Genomic DNA, 17756 nt, shown 5'->3' with positions numbered 1-17756 from the left:
TTGTACAAAGTCTCCCTCTCACTAAACATATTTTAAGGTCTTCAGGAATAACTATGAAAGTCGAATATAAATTTGTACAGTATTTTCTACGTGATCTTAAAACAAACATACAGACAGATACTTTTCATGTCAAAAATTTCTTAAATATCTCTTATGTACAGACATCGTCCAGTCACAATTTTATTATATTACTAAAATCAGGGACCATGTAATATTTTGCTAGAAGAAATTATAAGATCGCTTGTTCTTAAAATTTCTTGTTAGAAAATAGCATTATATTTCTATTATTGAAAATACCCTCAAGTACGTACCTCTACAGGACTTGCCGTCCGGCATCAGCTCGTACCCTCTGCGACAAGAACACTTCACCTCGATACCATTGTCGTTGCACTTGTGTTGACAGGGGTTCCGTGGTTTACATCTATTTTTTTGTACCTTCAACCAACAGTAATTACATCAAAATATAGCTGCGACTCGTGGCTTTGATCGCGGGAATTAATTTCATCTTGGATCTTGTCATAATTTTTTTTATCAGGTAAGGTAAGAAACTTATTGGTCGGAAAGTGGGCAGTGGCGTCTCTCTTAAAATATCAACAAAAGCCTAACTGTGGTTACTAATCCGCCTGCCAAGCATGACAATTACTGGCTAGACCCCTTTTAATGCGAAAAGTCTACTAGTATGTCCAGCGATGGACAGAGGGCTGATATGATGAAGGTAAGAGACACGAAACCATAATCAAATAAAAGACAAATATTTATTTACTTACATATTTAAGGACAAATGAAAATTCTATGAAATTGATATATATATATATATATATATATATATATATATATATATATATATATATATCAATTTATAAAATACATAATGGGAAATTGTAAAGGTACTGAAGCCAGGAGAAATCTAGAATGACTTATGATCATTAGGTCTTTTCGATATTCTATATGAGGGAGAAATATAGACCCAAAAATAAACAACAGCCAGTAAGAAATTTCACTGTAGACATCTATTTAGTTTTGTAACTTACTATTGTAAAAGAGAAATATGTAAATATACGAGACGAGTTTTGAAAAAAGTTGTAGCAATAAAGATAGATAGATAACCTTTACTACCAGTATTAAGAAAATAAAAAAATAAACCAATAAAAAGAAAAAAAAAAACAATTAATGTTGCTGGTAATGGGAGCCGCCTCAGCTGTTGCTATATATGTACAGCTCCAGCGAGATGTATCTATACAGCGCTGATTTTCAGGCGGCCCCTTAACTCCTTTACCTTTAGCATGCGTGCGTCTCGCCAATACCTATTTCTCTGATGGGAGACTCAACACGCTTAACAACAAATACATAAAACATTACAACAAATACATAAACCTTTTCACGACCAACTTTCCACTTCCATCATTTAAATTATTTAACTTGCTTGGTATTAAACTTAAATAATTTAAGAAACTTGTTATAAAGATTAATACATTACTTACTTCTATACAATTTCTGCCATCAGCCATCAGTTTAAAGCCAGGGTTACACTCGCATTTGTAAGACCCCGGTACTGGTATGCAGTGATGGGCGCACAATTCATTTGGGGCGTACTCTTCGCAAATTGATGCGATTGCTAAAAAAAAAAATATCAAGCTAATTAGATGCGAATACGTAGAAGCAGATCAAAAGAACCAGAGTGGCAGGCATAGCTTAAATGATTAGCAAGCTAAAGGCAATGAGCCTGCTAAATAGCTCGAATACTAATACAAATGTCTTTATTGTGAGTCATAAGTCAAATTAAGGTTTTTTTTTATACAACTTAGAATGGCAAACGAGCTGACGGTCCACTTGATGGAAAGTGGTAACCGTCGCCTATAGGCATGAGCAGTTCCATGGACAAAACAGAGTATACTGTTTCGCCCATGATACCCCCCATGCGTTGCCATTCCTGAGGACTCAGATGTTATTCGTCTGTACCCAATAAATTCACGCCATATCCCACCCTTCAAACCGAAACACAGTCATGCAAACACAGCCGCTTCACGGTTGAAACACGAATGGGACAGAGTGCCCAAGCAATCGACTTTTGTACAAAGTCTCCCTCTGGTATCACATCAGTTAAATAGTATCTTCATGTCCTGCTATATGAGCGTACAATTATAAATCAAGTCGAGTAGCTCGAAGTAGTTAATCATATATGCGGTTTAGATCCGGATATAGACGTAAGCCATGACTCGTTGGCAGTGTTTCGCGGTAAGATACTGAACACCATGTAGATTTGATGGTATTGCCCAGTCTTGTTTCATATTTAATTGAATTTTGTAATAAAGAATATGTAATTGTAAATTTAATTTATTATATTAGTTACATTATGACATTTATATGCATGTAATCTGTAGTAATCGAAAAAGGAATGTTGCGTTGGTTTGGTCATTTGGAGAGGATGGATGAAAGAAGAATTACGAAAGAGATTTATCGCGCAAGAATGAATGGAGATGTCGGTAGGGGCCGCCCTATACGGACGTATGTCGACCAAATAGGCGACGTGCTGAAGAAAGGCCAAATTAAAAGTACCCGTAACCGGCGAGCGTGTATGAAAAGATTGATGAATGTGAAGGAAGCGAAAGAGGTTTGTTAAATCGAAGCATTTGGCGTTCCATTGTTTCTGCCTACCCTAATGGGAGACAGGCGTGTCAGATATGTATGTATGTATGTAATCTGTAGTCAATGTTGTGTACGCCTGCTATAGGTATGCATATCAGCATGCTACACAAAATATGTTATTTAATTTATATACTCGTATAATATGTATACTGTTGGTGCGCCTAATTCGAAATAAAATAAAAAAAGTATTTACTGGCGATATCTAGCTTGATAGGGTGATAATTTCAAGTGTATCCCAAGAAATCAATGGATGCAGGTAACTTAGGATCGTCCTTCAATATGAATGATTCAAATTATATTGATATTTTACATATTTATTTTTATTTATTCAATAGTACAAATATGTGTACATAGCGGACACAATTTTACAAAATGAAACCATGATACCATCGAAATTGGACCGAAATTGCACTTGTTGGTAATCATCCAACATAATGAAAATAAAAAGAAAGGAATAATTGACCTGACCACACGACAGTCTGCTGATGTCCAAATAAAATGTCTATTAACTAATAGGGATATATGTACTAACTGATGATATTTTTTATTTATAGTGCCAAACCAGCATCTAGCCCGACTGATAGTAAATGGGGTTACCGTAGCCTATGAACGCTTGTAACACCAGGGATGTCACGCACGCTTTGCCAACTTTTAAAAAACCTTAATTAGCCCTTTTTGAAGAGTCCCATGCTGTAATTTCTAGGGAAAGCCCCGGTAGGAAGATCATTCCTCATCCTTAGTGTTCGCGGGAGGAAGCTCCTCTGAAATCGCACTATGCGTGACCATTCGTGTTCTAAGATGTAAGGACGGATTCGCTGGCATTGGCGAGTGGTACGATAGTGAAATATGGCTGTAGGGCTCATATTGAAGAGTTCTTCAGAGCACAATCCGTTATAAAAGAGGTACAAGACATATGTTTTCATTTCTTACTAATTTCATTTAGAGTGTGTTTCTATGATAACTTCAACAAAACTTGTAAGTTCTATTGAAATAAATTATCAAAATTTATTACTTTGGTACAAATAGAAATATTTCTATATTTCCTTCTTACAACCCTCCTAATGGAAAGAGGTAACCGTTGCCTATAGACATGAGCAGTACCATGGACATAACAGAGTATACTGTTTTGCCCATGATACTCCTCATGCGTTGTCATTCCTGAGTACTTAGATATTATTCCTCTGTACCCAGTAAATTCACTGTCATATCCCATCCTTTAAATCGAAACACAGCCATGCAAACACAGCTGCTTCACAGTAGAAACACGAATAGAACAGAGGTGCCTAAGCAAACGACTTTTGTACAAAGTCTTCCTCTGGTAATATAAACTACAATTTGTATTTCAAGAACTATTTGATAAAATACTACTTACTCTGAATTGGTTTCCTGGATAACGTGCTCTCTTCGGACGCATGAGACTCTATTTCCTTTTTCCTCTCTTTTGCTGCTTTCTAAAACATCAAATATTGGACCCACGTTAAAATAAGCCAATTGATTGTAACATAGATAATCATAATTATATATGTGCTTGACGGAAAGGGATTATTAGTAATGGGTTCTAACAACCCCATTGCTAGCAATATATCCTATTAAGTCGACCTCCACGCGGTTCCCCCTGGAAACAATCGTGGTTAATTTCTGTTGAATTGTCACGATGGGCCAACTGGCCTGCCTTCATCATCATTTACCATCTCTCACTGGTGTCCCGCCAGCGTATACAGATAGCGTATGCGATGTTACTATTCCATTTTCAGCCATTAATAAAATTATATATGTGCTTAATATTATTATTCTATTTTATCAGAAATTTCTATAAGATTAATCTGTGTTAAAGTTTAAAAAAAATCGCTTTACAAATGTCGGAGTTATGAAATAATACAACTGAACTGAGAACCTCCTTTTTTTAAATCGGTTGAAAAATTTTATATCAAAATATGTCTGGGTCTAAACCTTACTTGACAACACTTGGTGAATGCATCGGCTGGAAGCAATTCTTCCGCGCTATTTGCCATAGTATCCACCATGCATTCATCGTCACCCCTCGATACGCCAGTTGATGTTCCTCGAAGACATTCCTCACAGCATCTCTGAAAACAATTAGGAATTACTGTTACTAAATACTTTTTAATAATACGGTTTGAAGGGTGGGACATGGCGTGAACTCTTCTTCGAAGCCTCAATTCTTTTAAGATTAAATTACGATCCCTTTTATTGGAGAAATGTTACTACTCCGTACATGACTTCTGTACTGTTGATTAATGTAAATAATTAAAAATGAATTTGACATATGTATATATTACGATGAAATCGACACTGTTTATTGCAGAATTTATTTATTATAATTTATTATTATTATTATTGTTATTGGATGGTTGTAATATTCAGGTTAATGTAATGATTTTTGTATGTTTATCCCTTATTTCAGACACAATGTACATTGTTTTTTTAATGACTAATGACTAATGACTAATTTACAGGGTACAGAGGAATAACACCCGAGTCCTCAGGAATGGCAATGTATGGGGGGTATCATGGGCGAAACAGTATACTCTGTTATGTCCATGGTAATGCTCATGTCTATAGGCGACGGTTATCACTTTCCATCAGGTGGGCCGTCAGCTTGTTTGCCATTCTAAGTTGTGTAAAAAAAAATTTGGTACAGTAATTTTTAGGTGATATCGAAACAAACATACAAACAGACAATATATCTATAAATTATCGTTTAGGCTGCTATCACTCCTATTTAAACCGTTTCTTAATATATTTTTTTAAATATCTTCCATGTACATATAACATCCAGTTATAATTTTATAACTCGAATATTTTTTTTTTATGGGTGAAAATGGTATGGTAACCCCGCCTGCGCTAACGGGATATGCTGGCGGAACACCAGTGAAGGGTGATTGATGAGAATGAAAACAGGCCAGTTAGCCCATCATGATGAATTCATCAGGAATTAACCATGATAGTTTCCAGGGGGAACCGCGAGGAGGTCGACCTGGTTGGGTATATTGCTAGCAATGGAATTCTCAGTCTCCATTACTAACAATCCCTTTCCCCCCAATAACTCGAATATTAGAAAGAGGTTACAATTTTATTATCAAGTTGGCACAAAAGTTTTTTCAAATATATACCTTAAAAATGTATAAACGCAGTCTATTTAAATTTAAATAGATATTTCAGCAAGTATACTAATGGACCACGTGTTCTTATCTTATATTTACCTATGAGTGTCTTATATTTACAAATCTGACAGACATTTGTCGGCAACTTACGGCGACCGCAACTGATAGTTCAGTCAAGGACAATAATAATAACCAGGCTGTATATATATAGACAGTAGATATTATATATATGTATATATGCCATTTCAATTTATACAAACAAACTGACTGGCCAACGTTATTACCTACATTTTTTACTAAGATAATTTTTTTAACTCAAACTAAACGTTAACTGGTTGAGTGAAATGATGGCTCGCACAACCGTCATACTCGTGAACGAGTGATACCGAAACTTCATTAAAATCAGTCAAAAAATAGAACGGTTTCGGAGATAAACGTGAACGAACATTGATGCAAGATTTTAATATATTAATCAGTGGATATAGCAACGTAACATATACGGACAAAGCCGCGGATTAAATCTGCTTTATTTAAACTATTAAAAAGAGGCAAGACCTTTTGTTTGTCACAGTTAAACTCATAAGATACTTAACAAAATGGTTAAATGATTTTAGAAGCACGAAGCCACATAGAATATTTAATTTACTGATTCACGTGAGTAAAGTCACAGGATGCAGCTAGTCGCTTATAAATAATCCATTTAAGTGTCTCAATTGAAATGTGTATAGTAGTATAGAATGTGCATAAGTACTTAACGATAAAATCTCACTCAACGCAAGGGCTATGAAACGGGTTGCTTGAGAGCAAAATGGTTTGATAAGTTAGGAATTCTCTAATAACTACTTACTCAGTACGGACGATGGAATTTCATATACAGTTCAGCATATACGTAATAATATATGTCTATATTATTATAGTAAACACAGCAAAGATATCGTTGAATATTATCTGTATAAACATGCAATGTGTCTAGATAAGAAATTCCCATTACCCAGTTACCTAGTGTAAGTTTTGTAATTAGGTAGCTACGAGTCCCCACGTTCCCGCGCTTTTTCCTATCTATCTCATTTTTTTCAGTATACCATAAACAATTTATTATCATTTACTTTCAACGAATAAAGCACAGGGACTATACCCATATAGCCATGTTCTATTTCAATAATGCTTAATGTTAGTGTTCAATGATATAATGAAGTTTTTTATTTTATTAATTTTAAATCCTATTAAAACAGTGCATATGCACATGTACTTATAATAATACCTACATAGTTAAAAATAGTAAAAACAAATAAAACTGTGAAAGTAGATAAACATAGATTAAGAATTAGTACCTGCGGCCCTATTCCTACGTAGATAGATTGTGTAGTCTTCGATTATGGTACTCTATGGTATTAATAACTATTTGAACTTGTTTGAAACAACTTGATCGATGACAAAAAAGTTACCTGCTAAACCGCACTTGATAAAATATACGGTTACTAGAAAGTTAAACAATAATTTACTCTTATATTAATTTATTTAAGAATCCTAAATACTTTTACGATTAAATCTTGAATTTTATTATAAGTTTTTATAAAAACTTATATCCATTATTTAAGTGATTTAAAGAAAATAAATAAATAAGCCGATGAATATAATCCTTAACGGGGTAGCCAGAGGCATTTTACGATTTGTGTCATGGTAAATATAACATTACATTCTATACATTTTGCCATGCATATAAGCTGAGCCTTAGGGGATTTTTAGGGGATTTATTTTCAAAATATCTTAAACAGCACGACGGTATATTTGCCTCTTGTTACATCGGATTTATATTTATTTATATGCTCAGTAAAATTTGAGCATATTTCTCTGTTTCTAATAGTTAACTAACCCAGTGATATTTTTTTTTCAAATTTGTTACAGTAGAATATAAAACATGCTTTTGAATACAGATATTGAAAATTGTGTTCAACGAAAAAAAAAACAGATAAAAAAAAAAGAATTTTCCAAATCGGTTTAAACTGATGGAGTTATGAGGTAATAAACAAAAAAAGTACAACGAACCTCATTCTTTTTCAAGTCGGTTGAAAAGAAAACTTTTTCCACCCGTGTTCCTGTCTTGTTACGCGTAATGTTTCTAAAAACATTTCATTCGAAATTAAAAGCGGCGTTTGAATGTAGAAACATTCATAATATAAGAATATTTTATTCCTGTTTCTGTAGATTTTATTTCTTCTTTTTTAATTTTAATTGAACTAAGAAATGTTCACGAATTACGATTCCATAGATTAGATGTCCTTTTTTTATTTTAAACAAGTGCATGTAACGTACACGAATTACAATTCCATAGATTAGGTGTTCTTTTTTAATTTTAATCAAATGCATATAACGTTCAAGGATTACAATTCCATAGATTAGGTGGTGTTCTTTTTTTAATTTTAATACAATCCCATAGATTAGATGTTTTGTTTTTAATTGAGTGAATGCAACATTCAGAAACTTTATTACAATTGTACAGATCAAGTGTTCTTTTTTAATTTGAATTCAATTGAATGTAACATTTACGAAATACAATGACAATAATCTATATTATATATACCATATTTGGAACATATTGAGCATAATTATTTATTTACTTATTTCCTAATACTCATAAAAGAGTTCTAATGTAAAATTTTATGGTTATATTTTAGACTGTGAATTATGTATCTGATATTTAATACCTTTCCTGAATCAGCAACGGTGTCACATCGGTTTGTGCTGGTAGCCATATCTATACCGGTGTCGCAGTCCTGCATCTTTCTGAAATTAATCAATAAATATAATATATTTTCTTGTTATCTTTCCACTGCTAAACAAAGGTCCGCCTCGTAGATTGCCAAAAAGAACAATCCTGAGCCATCCGCATCTACTGATGCATAATGCATTTAACAACTTTAGACGTTCTATCTAGTGGTTGTGTTACACTACATTTGTCTGTATACGGTCGCTACTCATTTTCTTTCTTCCTCATTGGTTGTCAGCAAGCGACAACTAGTGGCAAAACCCCCCCAAGGGGGAGGCTTATGTTCAGCAGTGGACAGTTAAAGGCTGATATAGTGATGATATATACATTTATTAATTACTATTTTTTTTTTTAATATTAGAAATTAAAATAAAATATATAACAATCATTCTATGAGCAATAGAAGCCAAAACAATATTTTTAGTTTTTTTTTTTTGCCACATTTGCACAAAATTGAATACAGTTGCCAATCTTAAAATCTAGTCTACTTCCAAAATCGACATAAACAAAGGTGCTGAGGAAAATTAGTTATAATTAAAGAAAGAAAAAGGGGCATATCCACGATCATCCATTCCATATTCATCAATTAAAAAAAATTAGATAAAATTAAAGAAACTCACTGGAAATATTCTTTGCAACATGAATCCATGGCGAATATGCAGAGCGAACCCAATTCCTTGTTCACGCTCGGCGGTACTGAGGAGGAGCACTCCTCCGAAGTGTGATTCCTGGCGTACCTGGTGCCTTGATTGCAGCACAATTCTGTCGTTTTAGCCATTTCTTCAGCAAAGGATGCTGCAAAAAAGACATAATAAACTCAATTGTATTTCTTTTATTTACTTATTCATTAATAGGTGTTCAAAGCGGCCTTAATGCTAAAAGCATTTTCTGCCAATCAAACTTTGGGAAGTGTCAGAATACTCGAATGCGGTACTAGTAATAATTGATATACATACATACTAAAATACATATATAAATTAATAAATATATATAAATAACAAATATACTTACACATAGGTATATAAAATATACAATATTATACATGGTACTTATTAATTTAATATTATTTATTTATTTTAGACAACTTGGATGCATTTTTGTTAGTAAGTGTTTTTAAAAACTATGTTAATACTTAATCACTAATAATGATCTAGTCCTCTCTTCGAGCATTCTCACGAGAGGACTATCTAAATTATTTACAAACATGTTCAGGATACTATTTCACTGTCATTTATTAAATTGAAACAGCCATGTAAATAGCTTTTAGAGGACAGAAACGTAAGTGTAAGAGAGATAACAAACCGGATGACTTTTACACAAATATTTCCCAGTGTTAAAATTTAACTTGACTTATGAATATATATGCATCATTTACGTAAATGATAAATGGTTCGAATGACTCACAATAAAACTGTTTACCGTGTCCCAAATAATGAATCAGTGCCATGAAAATTGGGTTAGCTTTCCAGACGGTTAGCGTTTATTTATGACACGCGCGTTATTTAATGATTTAATAATTTTAAATGGCTTTTATGTGTTAAAATAAACAGTTCAAAATTAATTTTGATAAATGTTAGAAAGAAAGTGATTTATTCAGTTGTTGACCTAATTTAGTAACGTCGGACATTTTTGTAGTGCACAGGAAGAGATGTGAAGCTATCCCATGGATTATCAGTTTCAAATATTTGACTATTATATTTTAATAATAATAATATATTTATTTATATCTCCTCACAAACAACTTAAATTTACACATAGGTATTTAGGGTACAATAAAATTAAAATAATATGGAATTCTGAAAACTCTATGAGGAGCTGGTGTCTGTAATAGGTTAAGACCTGTAGTACAGATCACCAGGCCCCCAACCGATATGTGTTTAAATAATAATTAAACAAAATACATTCCACTGAAATTACATAATGCAAAAATAAAAATAAAAAACAATATTTAATAGTAGGAGATAAAAAAAAGAACAATAAAGTTAATATTGAAAAAAAAAGTGTTTATGTGTATGTATGTGTGCGATAATATTAGTAACTGTTTTTTTTTATTTTTTTTTTTATTTTATACCGACTTCAAAGAAAATACATGATTCTCAATGTGGTTGTATTTTATTATGTTCCTTATGTTAGGTCTCCGTCATTTATAAACTAATGTGGAAAAAGATTTTTTATCTCAAAGGATATACTTTCAGATTGATCCCATTGAAATTTTATTAAAAAAAATGGTTCAATTTTCAATCAAAATTAATTTCTTTTTTATGAAAAATCTATTATTATTATTTAAATGGTGATTTTTTTAGATAACAATGGATTGCTAACCTCGTCCGCGCTAACTGTATACGCTGGTAGAGCCCCAGTGAAGGATGATAAGCGAGATTAAAAAGGCAGTTAGCGCATCGTGATGAATACACCTGGAATACAGCACGATGGATTCCAGCGGGTACCACGTGAAGGTCGACCTGACAGGGTATATTGCTAGCAATGGGACTGGTAGTTCGCATTACCGACAATCCCTTTCCCTCCCATGGACTATATTGTCCTTATTTTCGCTCAACGGTATAGATACTTGCCATGTTATTATAAGTTTGATTCGATCGTTCGATTGCATGGGTACCTCAGTCCCATTTGTGTTTCAACCGTGAAGCAGTTGTGTTTGCATAGCTGTGTTTCGGTTTGAAGGGTGGGTTATGGCGTGATTTTACAAGGTACAGAGGAATAACACCTGAGTCCTCAGGAATGGCAACGCATGGGGGGTATCATGGGCGAAACAGTATACTCTGTTATGTCCATGGTACTGCTCATGTTTATAGGCGACGGTTACCATTTTCCATCAGGTTGGCCCTCAGCTTGTTTGCCATTCAAAGTTGTATAAAAAAAAGAACCTGGAAGAGATCGCTCTTAGCGATAAGGCCGCCCATTGTTTTCTTAGTGTAATATTTTCTTGTAATTGTTTGTATTTATAATAAGTTTACTATTGTAATATTATGGAGGAAACAATAAAGTGTATCTACCTATTTATAAAAAAAAATAAAGAAAAATAGGTACACAAAAAAAATACAGACGAATTTGAAAACGTATATTTTAAAGTCGGTTGGAAACAAGATTTTTGCATAGATACTAGTAAATAGCCTTCTGCTTTCAAGATCAGTCGATAATTAGCATCTTTCAGCCGGCTCGTCCTAACATATGAAACGAGGCCAAGTTCGAACGGGTTGCATGTTATATTACAAAATTCCTATAATCATTTTCCAAAATCGTCATCAAACTAATTCTTTTAAGTTTCAAATTTTAATATTATATTATTATTAATTTACATATAGTCTTAGATTAAACAGATAAGAGTGTCTCAATACAAATGCTTCGAGAAAAGCGGGTACAACTTAAAATGGCAAACAAGCTGACGGCCCACCTGATGGAAAGTGGTAACCGTCGCCTATAGACATGGGCACTACCATGGACATAACAGAGTATACTGTTTCGCCCATGATACCCCCATGCATTGCCATTCCTGAGGACTCAGGTGTTATTCCTCTGTATCCAGTAAATTCACGCCATATCCCACTCTTCAAACCGAAACACAGCCATGCAAACACAACTGCTTCACGGTTGAAACACGAATGGGACAGAGATGCACAGGCAATCGGCTTTTGTACAAAGTCTCCCTCTGATAGGCATAAATAAAAAGAATAAATAAAAATAGAGACTTGACATTCAATTCTCTACTTACGGTGCAAAGGTATTGGCGTGAAGATAAATAGATAAATTCCTACATTGATATATGTATACGACAAAAAAATATTTTCCCTCCCATACCTTAACAGCTGCACGCTTCGTGTTGGCATTTTTTGTTGTATCTCGATCTATGTTTCTTTGAAAAATATATTTAATTCCGTTGTTAAAACACTGTTTTAAATATTTACTTTTCCGAACAAGCTTACGGCCCATCTGATGGAAAATAGTAAAAACTAATAAACCGTCGCCTGTATTTTTTTTTAGTGAATGATAATGAAATAGCAACTCCGCCCCCTCTAACGGTATACACTGACGGGGCACCAATGAGGGATGATAGGTGAGAAAAGGCAGGTCAGTCGGCCCATCGTGATGAACACACCTGGAACTCAGCACGATGGTCTCCAGGGGGAACCGCGTGGAGGTCGACCTGACAGGGTACATTGCTAGCAATGGGGCTGGTAGCCCGCATTACTAACGACCCCTTCCCCCCCGTCGCCTGTACTCATAGATATAAACAGTATCATGGGCATAACTGAGTATGTCGCTCATGATACCTCTCATTCCACACATTGCCATACCTGAGGGCTAAGATGTTATACCTCTGTACACAGTAATTTCATGTATGATAAAAATAATGTATAGGCACTATTGAGTATAGCTGAAACCTTCGCTGTTAATTTTGGGATGGACACCAGAAAAAAAGGAAAAAAGTAAAAGGAAATCTTTTGAGGCCGAAGCAATAAACTGAGTTGTGACCATTTTGTATTGTTACGGCACACGCGCAAAAGAAAAATTGTACTTGGCTTTATGTATTTTTTTTTTAATCATTTATGTTATCTCGCTTATTATGTATATCTACAATATGTTATAATTTATGTGCTGTAAGTAATGCAAATAAATTATCTATCTATCTGTCTATCTAAATTATAATTAATAAAAAACTACCTACATTTAGAATTTAATTTTATATCAATCGATTCGAAATACAGTCTGTAACGGAAGTGAATATTAATCCATACACAAATATGGGACGAATATGGGGTAAAAGAATTAAACATATTGGCCGTGACTGACTGGCAGACAAATATCTGATAAGATAACGCTTGACAAATGTTTGTCGGTCACCGTAACGGTCATTTGGGTTCCGTGGTTTTTTTTTTTTATACAACTTAGAATGGCAAACAAGCTGACGGCCCACCTGATGGAAAGTGGTAACCGTCGCCTATAGACATGAGCGGTATCATGGACATAACAGAGGATACTGTTTCGCCCATGATACCCCTAATGCGTTGCCATTCCTGAGGACTCAGGTGTTATTTCTCCGTACCCAGTAAATTAACGCCATATCCCACCCTTCAAACCAAAACACAGCCATGCAAACACAACTGTTTCACGGTTAAAACACGAATGGGACAGAGGTACCCGAGCAATCGACTTTTGCAATCGGGTTTACGCTAGAACCGTTGTAAGCCAGGTCTTGCTAGCGAATGTACGGAACAACCGGAACTAATACGGGAGTCTTCATAATATCAGCCTTTAACTGTCCACTGCTGAACATAAGCCTCCCCCTTGGGGGGTTTTGGCAGTAGTTGTCACGCTTGGCAAAGCGAATTGGCAACCGCAGTTTTTTTTGATGGGTTAAAATGGAATGGTATCCCTGCCTGCGCTAACGGGATACGCTGGCGGAGCACCAGTGAATGGTGATAGATGAGAATGAAAACAGGCCAGTTAACCCATCATAATTGGGGGGAAAGGGATTGTTAGCGACGGAGACTGAGAATCCCATTGCTAGCAATATACCCAACCAGGTCGACCTCCTCGCGGTTCCCCCTGGAAACTAAACCCTGACACCCCTAGTGTTGCAGGCGTCCATAGACTACAGTGACCGTTTACTATCAGACGGGCTGTATGCTTATTTGCCACCTTTGTGGTATATATATAAAAAAAAATGTTATAATGTAAAGTTGGAGAAATAATCTAATTAATTGTTTTCCGACTTCTAATATTTACGCGTACGAAGAAACGGACAAAAATCTGGTAAAATGTAAAATGTCAAGGTCATCAGTGATGAAGAAGGTGTTAAGTTAATTTTATTTCCATTGCATTTTCAGCTGTGTGGAATCCTAATAAAATAGCCGAGAGCGTGGCGAATATGTAGCGACAGGATTTTAATTTTTTTTATGTGTCAAGTTAGGGAATTTAATGGTCAAGGCGTCCCTCTTAAAACATCACCAAAAGTCTAATGCCGGTTGCCGAGCCACCTGCCAAGTGTGGCAACTACTGGTAAAATTCACAAATTGGGAGGCCTATGTTTTTTTTTCATGGATGAAAATGGAATGGTAGCCCCACCCGCGCTATCGGTATACACCGGCGGGGCACCAGTGAAGGATGATAGGTGAGGATGAAGTAGGTCAGTTAGCCCATCGTGATGAATTCAACAAGAATTGTTCACTATGGTTTCCAGGGGGAACCACGTGGAGGTCGACCTAATAGTACAGACATATTGCTAACAATGGGGCTGTTAAACTCCATTGCTAACAATCCCTTTCCCCCCGGGAGGCCTATGTTAAACAGTGGACAGTTAACGCCTAATATAATGATTATGAATTGAAAAAATATTTGGATGTATGTTACTCAATTATGCTTAAATGTATGAACGGACTTGAATGAAACTTGTTACACGGATATATTTTTAATCAGACAAAATCAGGGGAAACAGTTAATAATCCTATGTATTTGGTAGCGTAACAATGTTCAAAGTACATCATATACTTTTTATTTCATAACAGGTTCATCAATTCGAATCCCGTTCCGAGATTTTTTTTTCTCAATTTGGGGTCATTAGGCTTTTAAGTTCATCTTTGTTAGAGATTGTAGGTGCAAAGAATAAATCGTACACAGATAGTTTATACATTTTTAAATAAATTAAAATGACAAATAAGCTGCATCCCTGATGGAAAGTAAAAACCGTTCCTCTACAGGGGTGAACAATACCATGGACTTTACAGAATATCTACACTATAACAAAATTGCAACAATACAGATGTAAACTGTATCAATTGCAATAAGAACCATCAAAATCGGCGTAAAATTATTGAAGATACCAGTTGCTTAACGTATACACAGAAAAAAAGTCGAATTAGAACTTTTTCCCTTTTTAAAACGATTGGATTGGATTGCATCCATTTATTTTTAAACTGACCAGAGCTCTAGTATCAATGTTTGTAATTTGCTATACTAGTATACTCTCTGTTTCTCCATTTTCGGTTTTGTGGTCGTGACGATGTATAAATTTACGGCTATATACGGATTTTTATAAATTTTACAATCTAAGCATAATTTTTTTCACTCACAAATAAGCGGAACTACAACTTACCATGTGCATCCCGATGCATCAATGCAAATATAAAACCCACTACGGTATAACACAACATTGTCACTTATTAAAACAAACAATACACTTGAGCCGGTCACTAATCAAGCCATTTCACTCTCACACGAGTGAAAGGGACAGCCGATTGATAGCTAATCGGTTTTTAAATTAGGAACAATCCATGGATCCTTGATTCGAAGCGCGCGCGCAGGAGTGCGTAGTATGCGTGCGCACCGCGATCTATTTCGGTTCAGACTGCACCCGTCTTCGTCACGCCAAAGATTATAGGACACAGATGTGCACACTCGTATTGGAGTCATCAATCAATCGTTGGTTACATATTTTTTTTTATTTCTGTCTTAAATCTGCATATTTCTTCAATTGGAACTTTTTTAGACGCTAAAACTAAGACCCCAAAGTGGTCGTTTCTTAGAACGAAGAGTTTTAAAAATATATGTAAGTATAAAAATAGCTACCTCAGAACTCCATTATTTATGTAATTTTTTTTTGTCTCAAAGGATGTATTTTTCAGGACCCCGTAGAAATTTCATCAAAATCGGTACAGTAGTTTTGTTTTCAAAAGAAAATCTCTTAGTCATCTCTTACGACACCTACGGGAAAAGAAGGGGTGGCCCCGTCTATGCCAGGACGCACGTACTATTGACTACGGATAAGTTTAAACAAAACATGAATAATTAAAATGTTTGGGCCAGGATTCGACTTTATTGTCCTCAAAACGCAAACATGTAAATGGGCAACTGAGCTCACTCATATAGTCATGACTTTTATTAAAATATGGACAAGCATAAAATTATATTTTATAATTGTTTTTTCGAACCTAATTCTAAATATTAAATTATTTATTAATTTTATTATCACAAACAATACGTCTGAGAATACTATTAAGCGTACCCAAAAATAACAAAATTAGGAAATATAGACTCGAGCTAGTTTTGAAAAGTTTGTCAAATATTTACACAAATAAATCACAACATTATTGTATTAAATTTGTTTTTAAGCAACTTTGAATGACAAACAAGGTGTCGGTTTATTTAATGGAATTCATATCTTTGTGAACGTCATTAAAATATTCGATTTTTTATATACCACAAAGGTGGTAAACAAACATACAGCTCGTTTGATGGTAAAGGGTCACTGTAGCCTATGAATGCCTGCAACACTAGGGTTATCATGTGTACATTTGCATCCTTCAAATTGAAATAGGTCCATACAAAATCATGGCTAAAACAAGCGTGGATCTGTATTTTTTCAATAACTTAAAAAAAGATGGAAATTATCAATTCGGTCGTATTTTTTTTATGTTTGTTATCTCTTAACTCCGTCAGGTGTAAACCGATTTGAATTTTTTTCATCTGCAAGGATATAATTACAAACAGATAGATTGATGACATAGAAATTTTATCAAAATCGGTTTAGTAATTCGGTTTTTAGATCAAAATGACTAGTTTTATTATTATTATTATTAGACATATTACTTACTTATTATCTAGCGTTCTATAGATGATTTTTTTTTCAAATCCATTTAATACTTTTTTACCTATATTTATTAGAAATTAAAAAAATCAAATGGATAAATTCAATAATTAATATTTGCATGCCACTTGATGTGGCGAAACATAATGGACATCTTATAAACTTCACAAATGCAACACCTTTTCTACAATGTTTCTAGCAAATAAATTTAATTTAATTTCATTTCATTTCTTCTCTTTAAAATATTAATTTAGATATATGTGGATTATTTTTTTTTTATACACAGATATAACCAATTTCAAAACGTATAAGCGTATTTACTTATAAAAGTGACACAAAAAATTATTGGTATTAACTAAAGTGAATGAATTTTGTTTTTAACGCAATGTCATATCTGTTCTTTATTTATTTTACTCATCTACCACCCACGGTCTGGAAGTCCACATCGTATGAATATTAAGCATTCCAGGACGCGGATCTTATAACATAGTAGGTATGTATGTATTTATGTATGTATGCACATCTAAACAATATGTAGAATTAATTTCGTTCTTGATATCATCTTTTAATTATTTTTTTTAAAGTATCACACCAATCATCACCAATGGAAGAAAGG

General features: G+C 34.2%; 1 protein-coding gene across 1 annotated transcript in view; it reads right to left on the bottom strand.

Moving 5' to 3' along the window:
- The window catches only part of LOC113513674 (fibrillin-1-like), a 39709-nt gene extending 23803 nt beyond the window's left edge, over nucleotides 1-15906 (bottom strand). Inside the window, exons 1-7 of the mRNA XM_052897011.1 lie at nucleotides 15650-15906; nucleotides 9159-9333; nucleotides 8477-8555; nucleotides 4602-4733; nucleotides 4019-4097; nucleotides 1482-1615; nucleotides 312-435 (exon numbers count right to left, since the gene is read on the bottom strand). Coding sequence (XP_052752971.1) covers nucleotides 312-435; nucleotides 1482-1615; nucleotides 4019-4097; nucleotides 4602-4733; nucleotides 8477-8555; nucleotides 9159-9333; nucleotides 15650-15707 — 781 coding nt within the window. The 5' untranslated portion in view covers nucleotides 15708-15906. The remainder of the gene's footprint in view (nucleotides 1-311; nucleotides 436-1481; nucleotides 1616-4018; nucleotides 4098-4601; nucleotides 4734-8476; nucleotides 8556-9158; nucleotides 9334-15649) is intronic.
- Nucleotides 15907-17756: the final 1850 nt, after the last annotated feature.

This window comes from Galleria mellonella, unplaced genomic scaffold (genome assembly GCF_026898425.1).
Source record: "Galleria mellonella isolate WM207_F2 unplaced genomic scaffold, CSIRO_AGI_GalMel_v1 utg352, whole genome shotgun sequence".
Lineage (NCBI taxonomy): Eukaryota > Metazoa > Arthropoda > Insecta > Lepidoptera > Pyralidae > Galleria > Galleria mellonella.
The sequence above is the reverse complement of the archived record's forward strand: the minus strand, read 5'-3'. Positions and strand labels throughout refer to the sequence as shown.